The sequence below is a fragment of the Anguilla anguilla genome, chromosome 2, assembly GCF_013347855.1.
Source record: "Anguilla anguilla isolate fAngAng1 chromosome 2, fAngAng1.pri, whole genome shotgun sequence".
NCBI classification, from domain to species: domain Eukaryota; kingdom Metazoa; phylum Chordata; class Actinopteri; order Anguilliformes; family Anguillidae; genus Anguilla; species Anguilla anguilla.
The window spans coordinates 72,975,342-72,991,986 of NC_049202.1; the positions used below are offsets into that span (position 1 = coordinate 72,975,342).

Here is a 16,645-nt window from a genome sequence, read left to right on the forward strand (position 1 = left end):
ATGACCAGTGTCATATGATGGTAGTTGGCTAACAAGTACAAAAAAATGTTTTAAAAGAGGTGTTGACCAATTTCTTCACACGTCTGTCAGAGTAATCTGTTGGACAGAATAGCTTTGATTTCGCTGAAATTATTCCAAAATGTTGACTTTTAAAAGAAAATAAAAACGGACAATGTAGTTTCATCTAAGATTAGAAGAACCAGACGAATACACTGGAGTGTAAGGTAGGATTGGTAGTTTGCCAGTTTACTTTGTTCCTATAGCACGTAACCTGTAGCCTTTCAATACAGGAGCTAGCTAGTAAAATGTTACAAACTACGTTTGGGCATGTATTGAAGTTGGCACCAGAAGAGAAACTACACTTAGCGCGGCAGATTCATTGAAATGACGTTAGGTAGCCACCTAGCAAGACCAGATAGATTCCCACCCAGAGTCAATTGCCTGCTGTTACGGGCTATGATGGACTTCGGGTTTGACGGCTATCATAATTAAAACATGTTCTTGATCTCAGCTTAACTGTATAATGGCCATACAACTGCGGTGAAATGTAATGCAATAATGAGCAACAAAAAAAAAAAAATTAGCTAGCCGATAATGTTGCTCATTCACTGTGCACTGCACGGTGTACAGCACACAGTACAGCATTTATCGACATATTTAGGATTTACGTGATAATTTTCTTTTCGTTCATTATTATTGTTATTCATTTCTTTATTTTTACAGATGTTGTGTTTGGGGCTTTGACGGGACGTTTTGGACCTGACTACCAACGCAGAGGTAGCCCAAAGGTGCCCAAATGTCATCCTTTGCTTCTCGTGCTGAAGAACCGGTCTCTGATCTTGTCTCGTGACACGTAGACAGCACGCGGGAGTCGGGTCTTTTTTTTTCTTAGCAGCGTGAATGAATGATTCCCACGGACACGATGGGCCACTGTTAGCGAATTAACTTGAAGACGTTTACAGCACCGAATTGAACAAACGACACTGTTTTCCTTTTTACTGTGCGTGGAGGACTGCAAACATGATGCAGCCGTTGGTGGACCGCCCCGTACTGACCGGGGGTTCTGCACGAGACCGACTAGCTACGTGTCTCTCCCTGGCAACGCTTAAGATGTGGTTTCCCATCCTGGGGTGGCTGCCCAGGTACAACCGCACCTGGCTGCAGATGGACCTGATCGCCGGGGCAACGGTGGGCCTGACCACTGTACCACAGGCCCTGGCTTACGCAGAGGTGGCCGGACTACCTGTGCAGGTGTGTGTGTTTGTGTGTGTGTGTTTCCTCAGGTACTGGCCTACCATGAGGTGACTGGACTACCTGTGCAAGTGTGTACGTCTTGCAACAATTCCAGAAAGAAAAAATGCCAGTTGGCTTTTAAATTCCACAATTCTGTAGCCTCAGTCAGTTTGGCTGACAGCGCCTCAGGCAATGCTAGAATGTGACAGAGTACACAGCCATGACAGGAAGGAGGAAGTGGATGTGAGGAACTCTGAGGACCAGAACATAAATATAGTTAATCTTATTGGCCCGTACACTAGGTGCTAACTCGTAATCTCGCAAAAAACAACATAGTTGTATATTTTAGCCGTTTCCTCTTATGGGGTGTCGTGTGAACTGTGAAGGTCCTCAGAATGTTGCTTTGTGTGTTTGCCAGTGATTACATTCCATTTCCGTATCGGTATGGAGAGTGTACTTTTCAGAAAATAACATTATAGTACATTTGATTCGTTTAGCTGACACCGTGCAAGAGGAAGGAAACAGAAGTGCATCCACTTGTTTAATGTGAGCTGTGGCACCAGACTTGGCTAACAGCATCCCCAGGCTAGTGAGTGCCGATGCAAGTGGAACTCGCACTTGCATCGGGTTTTGCACTCAGTGTGGCAACCGTGGTTCCAAGGTTTTATTGTGTCATGTGGGAACTGTCGTACTTTAAAAAACTTGAACAGCTTCAGTGACGTTTCCAGCTGTTCAGGGTAAATCCAATCTGTAAATAATGGCCTTTATGATTCCACCAGGATTTTTCTTTTTTTTGCCATCAGAAGTTTACTGACGTCAGATTAGTGTAGATTCATGGAGTTCACCTTTTATTATTTATTTGAAAATGTTTCCTTTGCTGGGAAATCAGTAATGAGATCTGAAAAAAAATTCAAAATGAATATTAGGTCCAAAAATCAGTCAGTCAAAATCAGTCTAATCTAAATGCTACTACTTCAAAAATGCTCGCTTCTGCAACAGAAATGAGATGTCAAAGTTTTTGCAAGTTTTTGGGACAATGGTGAGGTCCGTCCATCCATCCATCCATCTTCTAACCGCTTAGTCCAACTCAGGGTTGCTGTGGCAACAGCCCCGGTGACTTATTGTTTTTTTTGGGGTTTTTTTGGACAAAAAATGCATTTGTACACCTGGGCATGTTTTCTCAAGCAGTTTTTGCTATGTGTGCAGTGGCAGAGCCCCCCGCAGAGATTTGAGCCAGCAACCTCTGAGTAATAAGCACGCTTCCATAACCACTGCCTCTCCAGATGAGTGCTGTTTCTGTAGGCCCTTTCACTTCCGTCTGACTCAGAGCTCTGTGTTCTCCATCCCGCCCACATCCCCTCTCTCCCCCCCCCCCCCCAGTACGGCCTGTACTCTGCCTTCATGGGGGGGTTCATCTACTGCATTTTCGGGACGTCGAAGGACATCACCCTGGGCCCCACGGCCATCATGTCCCTGCTCTGCGCCGACTACATCGAGCAGGACCCCGTCTACGCCGTGCTGCTGACCTTCCTCTGTGGGGTCATCCAGGCCTCCATGGCCGTCCTGAGGCTGGGTGAGACATGGCCCTTTTCTTGTGACCTTTGACCCTTGACCATTGGAGCTTGACCCAGTCCTGTGTACTGGGTGCCACGCTGAGTGAACTCTGCGCAGTGAGATATGCATTTGTCTGTCTGCGGTGCAGAAGGCCAGGCAGTCTAACAGTGTCACAGGTGCACTCCACTGCTTTCTGCTACCGCTGAGGGGCGCATGCTGTGTGTGTGTGTGTGTGTGTGTGTGCGTACGTGTGTGTGTGTGTGTGTGTGTGTGTGCGTGCGTGCGTACGTGTGTTTGCGTGTGGGTGTGTTTGTGTGTGTGTGTTTGCAGGCACGTGTGTGTTTGCGTGTGTGTGTGTTTGCGTGTGTGTTTGTGTGTGTGTGTGTTTGCTCATGTGTGTGTTTTTGCATGTGTGTGTGTGTCTGTTTGTGTGTGTGTGTGTATGTGTGCGCATGTGTGTGTGTCTGTTTGTGTGTGTGTGTGTGTGTGTGTGTGTGTTTGCGCGCGTGTGTGTGTTTGCTCATGTGTGTGTGTTTGCATGTGTGTGTGTCTGTTTGTGCCTTTGTGTGCGTGTACACACTCCCCCCCTGATAAATTATGCTCTTGGCGTGTGGGATGCAGCTGAGGAAAGGCAGAAGTGTAACACCAGAGGAAGTTATCTGAGCACGCTCAGTCCGCAACACCACTACAGCCATGATTACTTCCTGAACCACATGGTTGCGTCACTCCCAGCCTCACATGTCAGAGAGCAGTGTTGGTGTTACTGTATCTGCCCAGCAACCCGACAGTCAGCTCCACATTTACTGTAACACCACAGAGTTCCACCTTTGCCATGGGAACTGGGAAAGGCCCGGCTGATTGGCCGTTTCATTATGAGTGTTCATGGGGACGGTGCGGTGGACGGTGTGAGATCTACGGCCAGCGGAACACAAGGCAGAATGCTGAAGCCCAGTGGAGCGGTGTAGGGCTGTGACTGATCATCTGGCCCTCGCTGATTGGCAGGTTGTCTAAACGGCTGTGATCTTCCTTTCCCCGCCTACTCCGTGCTGATTGACAGGCCAATTAAGCGGTTATGAGTCTTTCTATCCCCGCCCGTTCTATGTTGATTGACAGGTGATCTAAGCAGCTATGGGTCTTCCTATCCCTGCCCACTCCTCACTGATTGACAGGCCCCCATGCCTTGCAGGGTTCCTCCTGGACTTCATCTCGTACCCAGTGATCAAAGGCTTCACCTGCGCTGCGGCCGTCACCATCGGCTTCGGCCAGGTCAAGGTGAGCACACCTGGGCAGGAGGGTAAACCTACAGGACGGTAGATCTCCAGGAGCAGAGCCGGGCAGCCCTGCTCTAGCTGTTAAATGAGATGTGCTTTGTCAGGGTTGGAGGGTAGACCTACAGGACGGTAGATCTCCAGGAGCAGGGATGGTTACCACTTATGTAAAGAAACTGGTAATGTGACATTATCCCCTCTGGTGTGCATGAACTTGAAAGGACACCTATAGATCAACTATTTACAATTTTAATTAATTAAACTTTTTTTTTTTTTTGCGAGGAGTGCACAGTCGTCAGCATTGTCGCATTTGTAAGGGCAGCAGATTTTGCAGGAAACATAGTTTCCCCCTGTAGCAGAGATGGGATGAGCCTGCATGTACAGTCACTGTTTGTTTTCTTTTTGTTTTGTTTGTTTGTTTGTTCAGGGGGTAGGGGGGTGAAAATGGAGGGGGGGGGCGGTGTGTTTCTGAAAGCTGAAGAGCGCTCCCGGTGTTGTCTCCCATACAGAACCTGCTTGGGCTGCGGGGTATTCCACAGCAGTTCTTCCTGCAGGTCTACTACACCTTCCACAACATCGCCCAGGCCAGGTGCGTGCTGCTCCAGTGAAGCCTGGTTTCTCAGTGCCATGCTCCCAAAGCCTTTATAGCAGTAGCTTTAATAGAGTTAGCAATAGCATTAGTAGCAGCATCAGTGATATTTGTAGCAGTAGCAATGTTAGCAGTAGCAATAGCATTAATAGCACTCACATTAGTAGAGTTAGCAGTAGCATTAGTAGCAGCAGCATTTGATCAGTAGCAGTAGCATTTAATCGGTAGCAGTAGCATTAATAGCACTTTCATTAGTCGTGGTAACACTAGCTTTAATAGCAGTAGCATTTTAGCAGCAGCAGTAGCATTAATAGCACTTGCATTAGTAGTGGTACGAGTAGCATTAATAGCAGTAGCATATTAGCAGTAAACCCCAGTCTGTCTCTCATGCACTCATACACTCCAGGGTTGGGGATGTGGTTCTGGGCCTGTTCTGCCTGCTGCTGCTGGTGTCTCTGACCGTGATGACGAGGACGCTGGGCCCAGGCTCGGACGACCTGCCCGTTCACGTGCGCGCAGCACGAGGCCTGGTACGCGGCCTCGCCACAGGTGAGTGACAGCGCGTAAGAGCAGGTGTGCTGTGTGTTTCAGTGCGTAAGAGCAGGTGTGCTGTGTGTTTCAGTGCGTAAGAGCAGGTGTGCTGTGTGTTTCAGTGCGTAAGGGCAGGTGTGCTGTGTGTTTCAGTGTGTTACGGCAGGTGTGCTGTGTGTTTCAGTGCGTAAGAGCAGGTGTGCTGTGTGTTTCAGTGCGTAAGAGCAGGTGTGCTGTGTGTTTCAGTGCGTAAGGGCAGGTGTGCTGTGTGTTTCAGTGTGTTACGGCAGGTGTGCTGTGTGTTTCAGTGCGTAAGGGCAGGTGTGCTGTGTGTTTCAGTGCGTAAGGGCAGGTGTGCTGTGTGTTTCAGTGCGTAACGCCCTGGTGGTGGTCGCAGCCACCTGCGTGGCGTACTCCTGGGAGCTCTCTGGGCACCATTCCTTCACCATCACTGGTGAGACCTCACAGGGCCTGCCCCCATTTCAGCCCCCGCCCTTCTCCGAGACCACACCCAATGGCACGGTCATCAGCTTCAGTGACATGGCACAGGTGGGTGGGCAGTACTCCTATGACCAATCAGATTAGCCTTATAACTGAATAGAGAACTCTGCAGTCCCAGAGGAATCTCCAACTCATTTCTTGGAGTTAGGATCTCTGAGGAATCTCTGTCTGTGTGGTAAAATCTCTGTGGGATCTCTTTCTCTGTTAGGATCTCTGAATGATCTCTTTCTCTGTGGTAGAATCTCTGGGATCTCTCTCTCTGTTAGGTTCTCTGAATGATCTCTCTCTCTGTGGTAGAATCTCTGGGATCTCTCTCTCTGTTAGGATCTCTGAGGGATCTCTCTCTCTGTGGTGGAATCTCTGTGGGATCTCTCTCTCTGTTAGGATCTCTGAATGATCTCTTTGTTGCAGGATCTCTGAGGAATCTCTGTCTGTGTCAGGATCTGTGTGGGATCTCTCTCTCTGTTAGGATCTCTGAATGATCTCTTTGTTGCAGGATCTCTGAAGAATCTCTGTCTGTGTCAGGATCTCTGAGGGATCTCTCTCTCTGTGGTGGAATCTCTGTGGGATCTCTCTGTTAGGATCTCTGAATGATCTCTTTGTTTCAGGATCTCTGTGGAATCTCTGTCTGTGTCAGGATCTCTGAGGGATCTATCTCTCTGTGGTGGAATCTCTGTGGGATCTCTCTGTTAGGATCTTTGAATGATCTCTTTGTTGCAGGATCTCTGTGGAATCTCTGTCTGTGTCAGAATTTATGAGGTCTCTCTCTCTCTGTGGTGGAATCTCTGTGGGATCTCTCTGTTAGGATCTCCAACTCCAAAATGCAGTCCATCTCTGAATGATCTCTTTGTTGCAGGATCTCTGTGGAATCTCTGTCTGTGTCAGGATCTATGAGGTCTCTCTCTCTCTGTGGTGGAATCTTTGTGGGATCTCTCTGTTAGGATCTCTGAATGATCTCTTTGTTGCAGGATCTCTGAGGGATCTCTTTGTGTGTCAGGCTCTCTGAGGGATCTCTGTGGATCTCTAAGGGATCTCTCTGTGGTAGGATCTATGAGTGATCTCTTTCTGGTAGGATCTCTGAGTGATCTGTAAATGCTCTCTTCGTGTTAGGATTTGGGTGGAGGCCTGGCTGTGATCCCTCTCATGGGTTTGCTGGAGAGCATCGCCATAGCCAAGGCCTTCGGTAAGAGCGCCTCGCTCGTGTGTTTTAAATGGAGTTTAAGGGGCTGGGCATTGTAACTGGCTAACCTTGACCCCGGAGAGCTGCAGGGTCCGCTGGTTTTCGTTGCTACTCAGCACTTAATTGGTTAAAGCAGCTAATTACAGTGAACTCGCCACATCAGGGTTCTTGGGCGTAATCATAGCGTTTACATATCTGCATATTTAATTTCACACAGTCGTGCCAGTATTAGATACAGGGCCAGACACACACACTGTAAAGGACCGGGTGGCTCAGTTTCTGCAGTGCTGCCTCAGTAACTTGCTGCTATAATATAATTATGATATTGTTCATATTTGACATGGCTAGGTGTGTTATGTGTTTCAGTGCGTAAGGGCAGGTGTGCTGTGTGTTTCAGTGCGTAAGGGCAGGTGTGCTGTGTGTTTGATTGCGTAAGGGCAGGTGTGCTGTGTGTTTCAGTGCGTAAGGGCAGGTGTGCTGTGTGTTTCAGTGCGTTAGGGCAGGTGTGCTGTGTGTTTCAGTGCGTTAGGGCAGGTGTGCTGTGTGTTTGATTGCGTAAGGGCAGGTGTGCTGTGTGTTTCAGTGCGTAAGGGCAGGTGTGCTGTGTGTTTCAGTGCGTTAGGGCAGGTGTGCTGTGTGTTTCAGTGCGTAAGGGCAGGTGTGCTGTGTGTTTCAGTGCGTAAGGGCAGGTGTGCTGTGTGTTTCAGTGCGTAAGGGCAGGTGTGCTGTGTGTTTCAGTGCGTAAGGGCAGGTGTCCTGTGTGTTTCAGTGCGTTAGGGCAGGTGTGCTGTGTGTTTCAGTGCGTAAGGGCAGGTGTGCTGTGTGTTTCAGTGCGTTAGGGCAGGTGTGCTGTGTGTTTCAGTGCGTAAGGGCAGGTGTGCTGTGTGTTTCAGTGCGTAAGGGCAGGTGTGCTGTGTGTTTCAGTGCGTAAGGGCAGGTGTGCTGTGTGTTTCAGTGCGTAAGGGCAGGTGTGCTGTGTGTTTCAGTGCGTAAGGGCAGGTGTGCTGTGTGTTTCAGTGCGTAAGGGCAGGTGTGCTGTGTGTTTCAGTGCGTTAGGGCAGGTGTGCTGTGTGTTTCAGTGCGTTAGGTCAGGTGTGCTAATGCTAGTTTAAAAAATGACATTCGCTTCCGGCTGTAATGATTCCCCTTCATTCTTTTCACTTGCATTCCAGCCAGTCAGAACGACTACCGAATCGATGGCAACCAGGAGCTGTTTGCCATTGGTGGGTGCCCGTTCGTTGCTGTGTAGGGGCGGGGGTTGTTTTGGGGGAATCGGCTTGCTCTCATGGTTAACCCCCCTCCCCCTCCCCCCCCCCCTCAGGTCTCACCAACATCCTCGGCTCCTTCGTCTCCGCCTATCCCGTCACAGGGAGCTTTGGGAGGTAGGAAAACTCACGGGATACGTGTGCGTGTGCGTGTGCGTGTGCGTGTGCGTGTGCGTGTGCGTGTGCGTGTGTGTGTGCGTGTGTGTGTGTGTGTGTGAGCGTGTGTGAGCTTGTGTGTGTGAGCTTGTGTGTGAGCGTGTGTGAGCGTGTGTGAGCGTGTGTGTGTGAGCGTGTGGGCGTGTGAGTGTGAGCGTGTGTGTGTGAGCGTGTGTGAGCGTGTGTGTGTGAGCGTGTGTAATACTGTGTGTGTGTGTGTGTGTGTGTGCGTGTGTGTGCGTGTGCGTGCGTGTGCGTGCGTGTGCGTGCGTGTGTGAGCGTGTGTGAGCGTGTGTGAGCGTGTGTGAGCGTGTGTGTGTGAGCGTGTGTAATACTGTGTGTGTGTGTGTGTGTGTGTGTGTGTGCGTGCGTGCGTGTGCGTGCGTGTGTGAGCGTGTATGAGCGTGTGTGAGCGTGTGGGCGTGTGAGTGTGAGCGTGTGTGTGTGTGAGTGTGTGTGTGTGAGCGTGTGTGTGTGTGTGTGTGTGAGCGAGCATGTGAGCATGTGTGTGTGTGAGCGTGTGTGAGCGTGTGTGTGTGAGCGTGTGTGTGTGTGTGTGTGTGTGTGTGAGCGAGCATGTGTGTGTGTGAGCGTGTGTGAGCGTGTGTGTGTGAGCGTGTGTGAGTGTGTGAGCATGTGTGTGAGCGTGTGCATGTGTGAGTGTGTGTGAGTGCGTAATTGTGTGTGAGTGTGTGTGTGTGTGTGTGAGTGACTGTGAGTGTGTGTGTGAGTGAGCGTGTGTGAACGGGTGTGAGCATGTGTGTGTGTGTGTGTGTGAGCGTGTGTGTGAGTGCATGTGTGAGTGTGTGAGTGCGAGAGTGCGTGACTGCGTGAGTTTGTGTGTGAATGATGTGTGTGTGTGCGTGTGTGAGTGAGTGTGTGAGTGCATAATTGTGTGTGAGTGACTGTGTGAGTGCGTGAGTGTGAGTGCGTGAGTGTGAGAGTGTGTGAGTGAGTGTGAGTGTGTGTGTGTGAGTGCATGAGGGTGTGTGAGTGAGTGTGTGTGTGTGTGTGAGTGTGTGAGGGTGTGTGAGTGAGTGTGTGTGTGTGTGACCTGTGTGAGTGTGTGAGTCAGTGTGTGTGTGTGTGTGTGTGTGAGTGTGTGTGTGTGTGAGTGCGTGTGTGAGTGCGTGAGGGTGTGTGAGTGAGTGTGTGTGGACGTGTGTGAGTGTGTGTGTGTGTGTGTGTGTGAGTGCGTGAGGGTGTGTGAGTGAGTGTGTGTGGACGTGTGTGTGAGTGTGTGTGTGTTTGCTATGTACACTTTTTAGCCCCTTCCTTCTTGTCTCTTCAGGACTGCAGTAAACTCCCAGTCTGGTGTGTGCTCTCCTGCTGGGGGCGTGGTCACCGGTGAGTGACTGCTGCTGTTTTTTTCCCTCCCTCAGTATGGGGGGGGTTTGCAGTTGGTGTGCTAGTGTGTGGTTTGTGTGTGATTTAATGTGCAGTTGGTATGCGATTGGTGTCTGGTTGGTCTGTGGTCGCCGTGCGGTCGGTGTGCGGTTGGTGTTTGGTCAGTGTGTGGTTGCTGGGCGGTTGGTGTGTGTTTTTTGGGGTGTGGTTGGTATGTGGTTGCCATGTGCTCGCTGTGCAGTCGGTGTGTGGTTAGCGTGCGGTCAGAGTGTGGTTGGTGTGCGGTTGGTGTGTGGTTAGCGTGCTGTCGGTGTGTGGTTAGCGTGCGGTCAGAGTGTGGTTGGCGTGCGGTTGGTGTGCAGTCGGTGTGTGGTTGTTGTGCGGTCGCCGTGCGATTGGTGTGTGGTTGGTGTGCGATTGGTGTGCGGTCGGTGTGTGGTTGGCGTGCAGTTGGTGTGTGGTTAGCGTGCTGTCGGTGTGTGGTTGGCGTGCGGTTGGTGTGTGGTTAGCGTGCTGTCGGTGTGTGGTTAACCCTGCAGTCGGTGTGTGGTTGGCGTGCGGTTGGCGTGTGGTTAGTGTGTGGTCGGTGTGTGGTTGGCGTGCAGTTGGTGTGTGGTTAGCATGCTGTCGGTGTGTGGTTGGCGTGCGGTTGGTGTGTGTTTTTTGGGGTGTGGTTGGTATGTGGTTGCCATGTGCTCGCTGTGCAGTCGGTGTGTGGTTAGCGTGCGGTCAGAGTGTGGTTGGCGTGCGGTTGGTGTGTGGTTAGCGTGCTGTCGGTGTGTGGTTAGCGTGCGGTCAGAGTGTGGTTGGCGTGCGGTTGGTGTGCAGTCGGTGTGTGGTTGTTGTGCGGTCGCCGTGCGATTGGTGTGCGATTGGTGTGCGGTCGGTGTGTGGTTGGCGTGCAGTTGGTGTGTGGTTAGCGTGCTGTCGGTGTGTGGTTGGCGTGCGGTTGGTGTGTGGTTAGCGTGCTGTCGGTGTGTGGTTAACCCTGCAGTCGGTGTGTGGTTGGCGTGCGGTTGGCGTGTGGTTAGTGTGTGGTCGGTGTGTGGTTGGCGTGCAGTTGGTGTGTGGTTAGCATGCTGTCGGTGTGTGGTTGGCGTGCGGTTGGTGTGTGGTTAGCGTGCTGTCGGTGTGTGGTTGGCGTGCGGTTGGTGTATGGTTAGCGTGCTGTCGGTGTGTGGTTGGCGTGCGGTTGGTGTGTGGTTAACGGCGTGCTGTCGGTGTATGTTTGGCGTGCGGTCGGTGTATGATTGGTGTGTGGTTAGCGTGTGGTCGGTTTGTGGTTAGCGTGCGGTTGGTGTGTGGTTAGCGTGTGGTCGGTGTATGATTGGTGTGCGGTTGGTGTGTGGTTAGCGTGCGGTTGGTGTGTGGTTAGCGTGCGGTTGGCGTGCGGTTGGTGTGTGGTTAGCGTGTGGTCGGTGTATGATTTGTGGGCGGTTGGTGTGTGGTTAGCGTGCGGTCGGTGTGCGGTCGCCGTGCGGTTGGTGTGTGGTTAGCGTGCGGTCAGTGTGCGGTTGGCATGCGGTTGGTGTGTGGTTAGCGTGTGGTCCTCTCCCCGCAGGCACGATCGTGCTGCTGTCCCTGGCCTTCCTCATGCCGCTGTTCCGCTACATCCCCAAGGCCTCGCTGGCCGCGGTCATCATCTGCGCCGTGGCCCCCATGGTCGACGTCCGTGTGGTCGCCCAGCTCTGGACGGTCCGACGTGAGTGCCGTGGGTCCCCCTGCCCTCGCGGGACGGGCCCTGCTTCAGTGCGCCGGGTCTCGCGCTGTCCCCGCCTGTACAGACCAGAATCAGGAAAGAGTAAAAACTCAATGGTTTGCTGCCCTCTAGTGGGAGTACAGTGGTACTGCGGCAGCAGCTCGCTGGGTTAGTGATCCGGTCAGCGAATGAGTGTGTGTTAGTGAGTCACTGAGTGAATGAGTTGATCAGTTAGAGAGTCAGTCAGTCTTGGAGCACCTGAAACTGTGTGTCACTGAGTGAGTGAGTCTAGGTGAGTCTGAGTGGTGAATCTGAGTGGTGAGTCTGAGTGAGTGAGTCTAAGGTTCCTTTCCCCTGGGCAGGACTGGACCTGCTGCCCTTCCTGGTCACCTTCCTGGTCAGCTTCTGGCAGGTGCAGTACGGCATTGTGGGAGGGGTGCTGGTTTCCATGGTGATGCTGCTGCATGCCATCGCCAGGCCGAAGTTAAAGGTAGGGTGGGCTAGGACAGTAGGGAAGGGTCTGGCTTGGAGTGGAAAATCTTGGGGTGAAAATTATTATTACATATAAACTGAAATTGTAATATGTACATACCGTACAGTAGATGCAAATTGCTTTGTACTTGATGGAGTCTACACCTCTAGCCTTCTCTCTAACCCCCTCTCTCTCTCTCTTTTGCTCCCTCTCTCTCTCCCTCCTTTCTCTGTCTCTCTCTCTGCAGGTATCTGACCATGATGTTCTTGTGATAGAGCTGAACAGTGGGCTGAACTTCCCAGCCACTGAGTACATCAGCAAAGTGCTCTACACAGAGGCCTTACTGGGTAAGAGATGTGTATGAATCTCACACACCTTTACCTGCACACACACACACACACACCTTTCCCTGCGCGCACACACACACACACACACACACACACACACACACACACCTTTACCTGCGCACACACACACACACCTTTACCTGCACACACACACACACACACACACACACACCTTTACCTGCACACACACACACACACACACACATACACCTTTCCCTGCACACACACACACACACACACACACACCTTTACCTGCACACACACACCCACACACAACTTCACCTGTACACACACACACACACACACGTTTCCCTGCACACACACATACACACACACACACACACACACACATACCTTTACCTTCACATGCACACACCTTTACCTGCACACACACACACACACCTTTACCTGCACACACACACACACACGTGTGTAATGTGTGTGCGTGTGTCCGTATGTGTGTGTGCGTGTGTGTCCGTATGTGTGTGCGCGCGTGTGTGTGTGTGTAATGTGTGTGTGTGCGCGTGTGTGTCCGTATGTGTGTGTGCGTGTGTGTGTGTGTGTGAGTGTGTGTGCGTGTGCGCGCGTGTGTGTGCGTGTCCGTATGTGTGCGTGTGTGTGTGTGTCCGTATGTGTGTGTGTGCGTGTGTGTAATGTGTGTGCGTGTGTCCGTATGTGTGTGTGTGTGTGTGTGCGCGTGTGTGTGTGTGTAATGTGTGTGGGTGTGTGTGTGTGTGTGTGTCCGTATGTGTGTGTGTGTGTGTGTGTGTGTGTAATGTGTGCGCGTGTGTGCGTGTGTGCGTGTGTGTGTGTAATGTGTGTGCGTGTGTCCGTATGTGTGTGTGTGTGTGTGTGTGAGTGTGTGTGTGTAATGTGTGCGTGTGTGCGTGTGTGTGTGTAATGTGTGTGCGTGTGTCCGTATGTGTGTGTGTGTGTGAGTGTGTGTGTGTAATGTGTGCGTGTGTGCGTGTGTGTGTGTAATGTGTGTGTGTGTGTGTGCGTGTGTGAGTGTGTGTGTGTAATGTGTGCGTGTGTGTGTGTGTGTGTGCGCGTGTGTGTGTGTGTAATGTGTGTGCGTCTCTGCTGGTTGCAGTGTCCCCGCCCCGGTCCGTGGTGCTGGACTGTCACCACATCAGCAGCCTGGACTTCACGGTGGTTCAGGAGCTGAGGGACCTGCTGCGGCAGTTCCAGCTGAGGAAGGCGGGCCTGGTCTTCTGCAGCCTGTCGGTGAGCGAGAGAGCGGAACACACACAAGCCCTTCACACACACACGCCCTTCACACGCACACACGCCCTTCACACACACACACAGGAGCCCTCAGCACGCTTCCAAATGGGCCCGTCCTGCACTTCCAGAAGTGCCCTCTGTGCATAGAGACCATAGGGTCTAGGGTACAATTACTTATGCATCTCTCTGTTTATCTCCCTCCCTCTCCCCCTCCCCCCCCCCCACTCACTGTTGCTATGGCGACAGCACGCGATGCTGGAGGTTCTGTTGGTGGCGGACCTGCCGGGTCTGATGCACACTGAGAGTGTGGAGGCAGCGCTGCAGGCCCTCTCCGGTAAAACACTTCCTGTGACTGTCATCAGCACTTCCTGTGACTGTCATTAGAACTTCCTGTGACTGTCATCAGCGCTTCCTGTGACTGTCATCAGCACTTCCTGTGACTGTCATCAGCACTTCCTGTGACTGTCATCAGCACTTCCTGCGACTCATATCATCACATCCTGTGATTGTTTTCAGTACTTCCTGTGACTCTGATCATCTGTTCCTGTGACCGACATCAACACTTCCTGTGACTCTCATTATCACTTCCTGTAACTCTCATCAACACAACAGACACTAACAGTATTGTATTTCTGCCCCAGCCCCAGGATTTTGATCCTGCAGCCCTCTGGTGCTGAGTCAGCCGGTTTACATTCCAGTATCCTAAGCCATAGTCTGTCCGTGGTCGTCACTGACGAGCTTTGCCGCCCGTCACCATGGTAATAACCGACCCTTAGTCCTGTGTTGTGTTATCAGCCCCCGTCTGTTTTTCACTTCCTTCCACAGAGCTGAACTTCACAGAGGAACCGGACCTGGTCCAGCCGCTCCTGGCAAAATGAGCCGCGGATGGGGGACGGGGGGGTGGGGATGGGGGGAGGCGGGGTGCGGTAGATTTGGGCATGCCACACCCTCCCAGGACCCAAATCGCACACAGCAACAGTGCTCCTCAGTGTGACACCGCACCCACTGCCTGAGACACTGCACCCACTGCACCGACCCCCTGTGCAGGCTTCACCCACCCAGACAGCATGCCTGCTGCAACACAAGCGTGGTGTATATATCACACAAGCGCGTGTATATATCACACAAGCGTGGTATATATATATATATCACACAAGCGTGGTGTATGTATCACACAAGCATGTGGATTTATCACACAAGCGTGGTGTATATATATATCATACAAGCGTGGTGTATATATCACACAAGCGTGGTGTATATATATGTATCACACAAGCGTGGTGTATATATCACACAAGCGTGTGTATACTGCACTTGCTCACATGCAGCAGGCCAGACGCTCCACCTCCTTTGGGACCAAAACGCATGAAGGCACACAGAAACAGGAACGCACAAACGCACAGTTTGGAGTTAGCAGTGTGAGGCCTGAGGTCTGACCCACAGGACCGCAGCTCAGCTGGAACTCAGCTCTTCCTCTTCAGCTCTTCCTCAGCAGCTCTTCCTCGTCTGTGTGACGGGTCGGTGGATCCAGTTCGAATGCAGCTCTGTGCTCCAGCGGTTCCCGCCTGTGGTCTTCCCCCCACGTTCCACGCGTATCACACTTACCCAGCTTTACCACAGGAGGGCTGTGTCTGTCTCTCCGCTGTGGTATTGACGCCTCCTTCTAAACGATTGCTAAATTATAGGACTGGTACTACCTCGCAGGATATTGCACAAAGCTTCACAAAACAGAAGTTCAGCACAGTTTTCAAGTGCGTTTGGCCTCTTTATGCCTAAATGATTCAAATAAATCATCTGCCCTGGATTAGACAGGTCTGGCTGAGCTACCCTAGATTTTGATAAAATAAATCCCCTGGGCTTGATTAGTCAGGTCTGGCTGAGTTACCCTAGGTTTTGATAAATCATCTGGGCTGGATTGGTCAGGTCTGGCTGAGTTACCCTCGGTTTAGTCCTTTCATAGATAAGGGCGTTGGAAGAGAATTTGTACTAAAGAAATGAAAGGTAAAGTAGAATTAATTTCAGCTCATTTACTGACATATTCGTATTTCCGTTCACGCACTTTTGTACCTTTCATTCAAATAATAAACACCTCAGTTATTTTTGTGACTAGAACTGTTCTTAAACTAATTTAACTAGATTGATGAAACAGCATTTGAAATATATTTTAAGAGAATTCTGATGTTTTAAAAAAGAACATTTTGTGTTATGCAAATGTACACATTTATCAGCAAAAAAATAAATGAAAATGTTTTCAGATAAGACCAACAGCCATTAAATCACAAGCCAAATCAATGATTAATGTCCGATTCACCCCACAATCAAGCTTAATTAAAAACAGTTAAAATGAGCTTTCGCACTTGCTAGTTGCCAGATATGGCAGTTGGTCTGCACCAGGGGTGTCCAGTCTTATCTGAAAAGGGCCGGTGTGGGTGCAGGTGGTTGTTTAAGCCCAGCACTAAGACACCTGATTCAACTGATTAACTAATCATGCTCTTAAATCTAGACCATGATAAAATAGAATCAGGTGTCATAGTGCTGGGGTGAAACAAAAAAACCTGCACCCACACCGGCACCTTTTGAATAAGACGACGCCGCTGGGCTACACTATAAAATGGTGGGGATTTGGGGATTTTCTGCAGGGGCTTAAACAGGGGAAGTCCCTGCTTTCCCATCTACAGTGCCCAGGGTTCGAGAGGGTTTGTTGGCCTGCATGAGAGCTCTGGAATGAGTCTGAATGAAACAACTGCACAAGAACTCTACTGCCTGGGATACTTGACAGTGTATGACTGGTTTTCTTTATTTTTCTGACAATTGCAACCAATAATCTTGTAGCGTTTCTGAATTACTTTTGTTTTCAATTGCAACCAATATTCCTTTGTAACTTTTCTGAATTACTTTCGTTTTCAATTGTTCACAATGGATCTTTTTTATTTATATAATTGTAATTTTTTTTTTTTTACAATTTCTGACCAAAATGTTGGAGTTAAATTACGGCAGAACTGACTGGGGAAAAAAACAATAGCTTTAATATATTTGATGTTTGGCTTAATATAAATAGTGGAAAATGTCTTATGATTTTTCAGAAATATGGTGAAATGGAGAAAAATATTTTTTGTAGAATGTTTGATTTGTTGGGATAACGAAATAAATCCAAAAATGTTGCAGTTCTTTAGGTTTCTGTTTCCTGACATGAAGCTAATGATTATATTGAGTGACGTCATAAAGTCATTTTGGACAGTGCGCCGTCTTTCACCGAGTCGAATCATTTGATTCGGT

The 16,645-nt window shown here is 50.3% G+C and overlaps 1 protein-coding gene across 1 annotated transcript; it reads left to right on the top strand.

The window, feature by feature from the left end:
- Positions 1–14: 14 nt before the first annotated feature.
- slc26a11 (solute carrier family 26 member 11) lies at positions 15–16,536 on the top strand. Its single transcript, XM_035406480.1, has 17 exons — positions 15–224; positions 724–1,251; positions 2,614–2,806; positions 3,974–4,059; positions 4,565–4,644; positions 5,051–5,193; positions 5,546–5,724; positions 6,787–6,859; positions 8,029–8,079; positions 8,178–8,238; positions 9,569–9,624; positions 11,186–11,326; positions 11,686–11,813; positions 12,043–12,142; positions 13,236–13,369; positions 13,616–13,703; positions 14,195–16,536. Exons 2-17 carry the CDS (start codon positions 1,021–1,023, stop codon positions 14,245–14,247), a joined length of 1,797 nt encoding a protein of 598 aa, XP_035262371.1. The 5' UTR covers positions 15–224; positions 724–1,020; the 3' UTR covers positions 14,248–16,536.
- Positions 16,537–16,645: the final 109 nt, after the last annotated feature.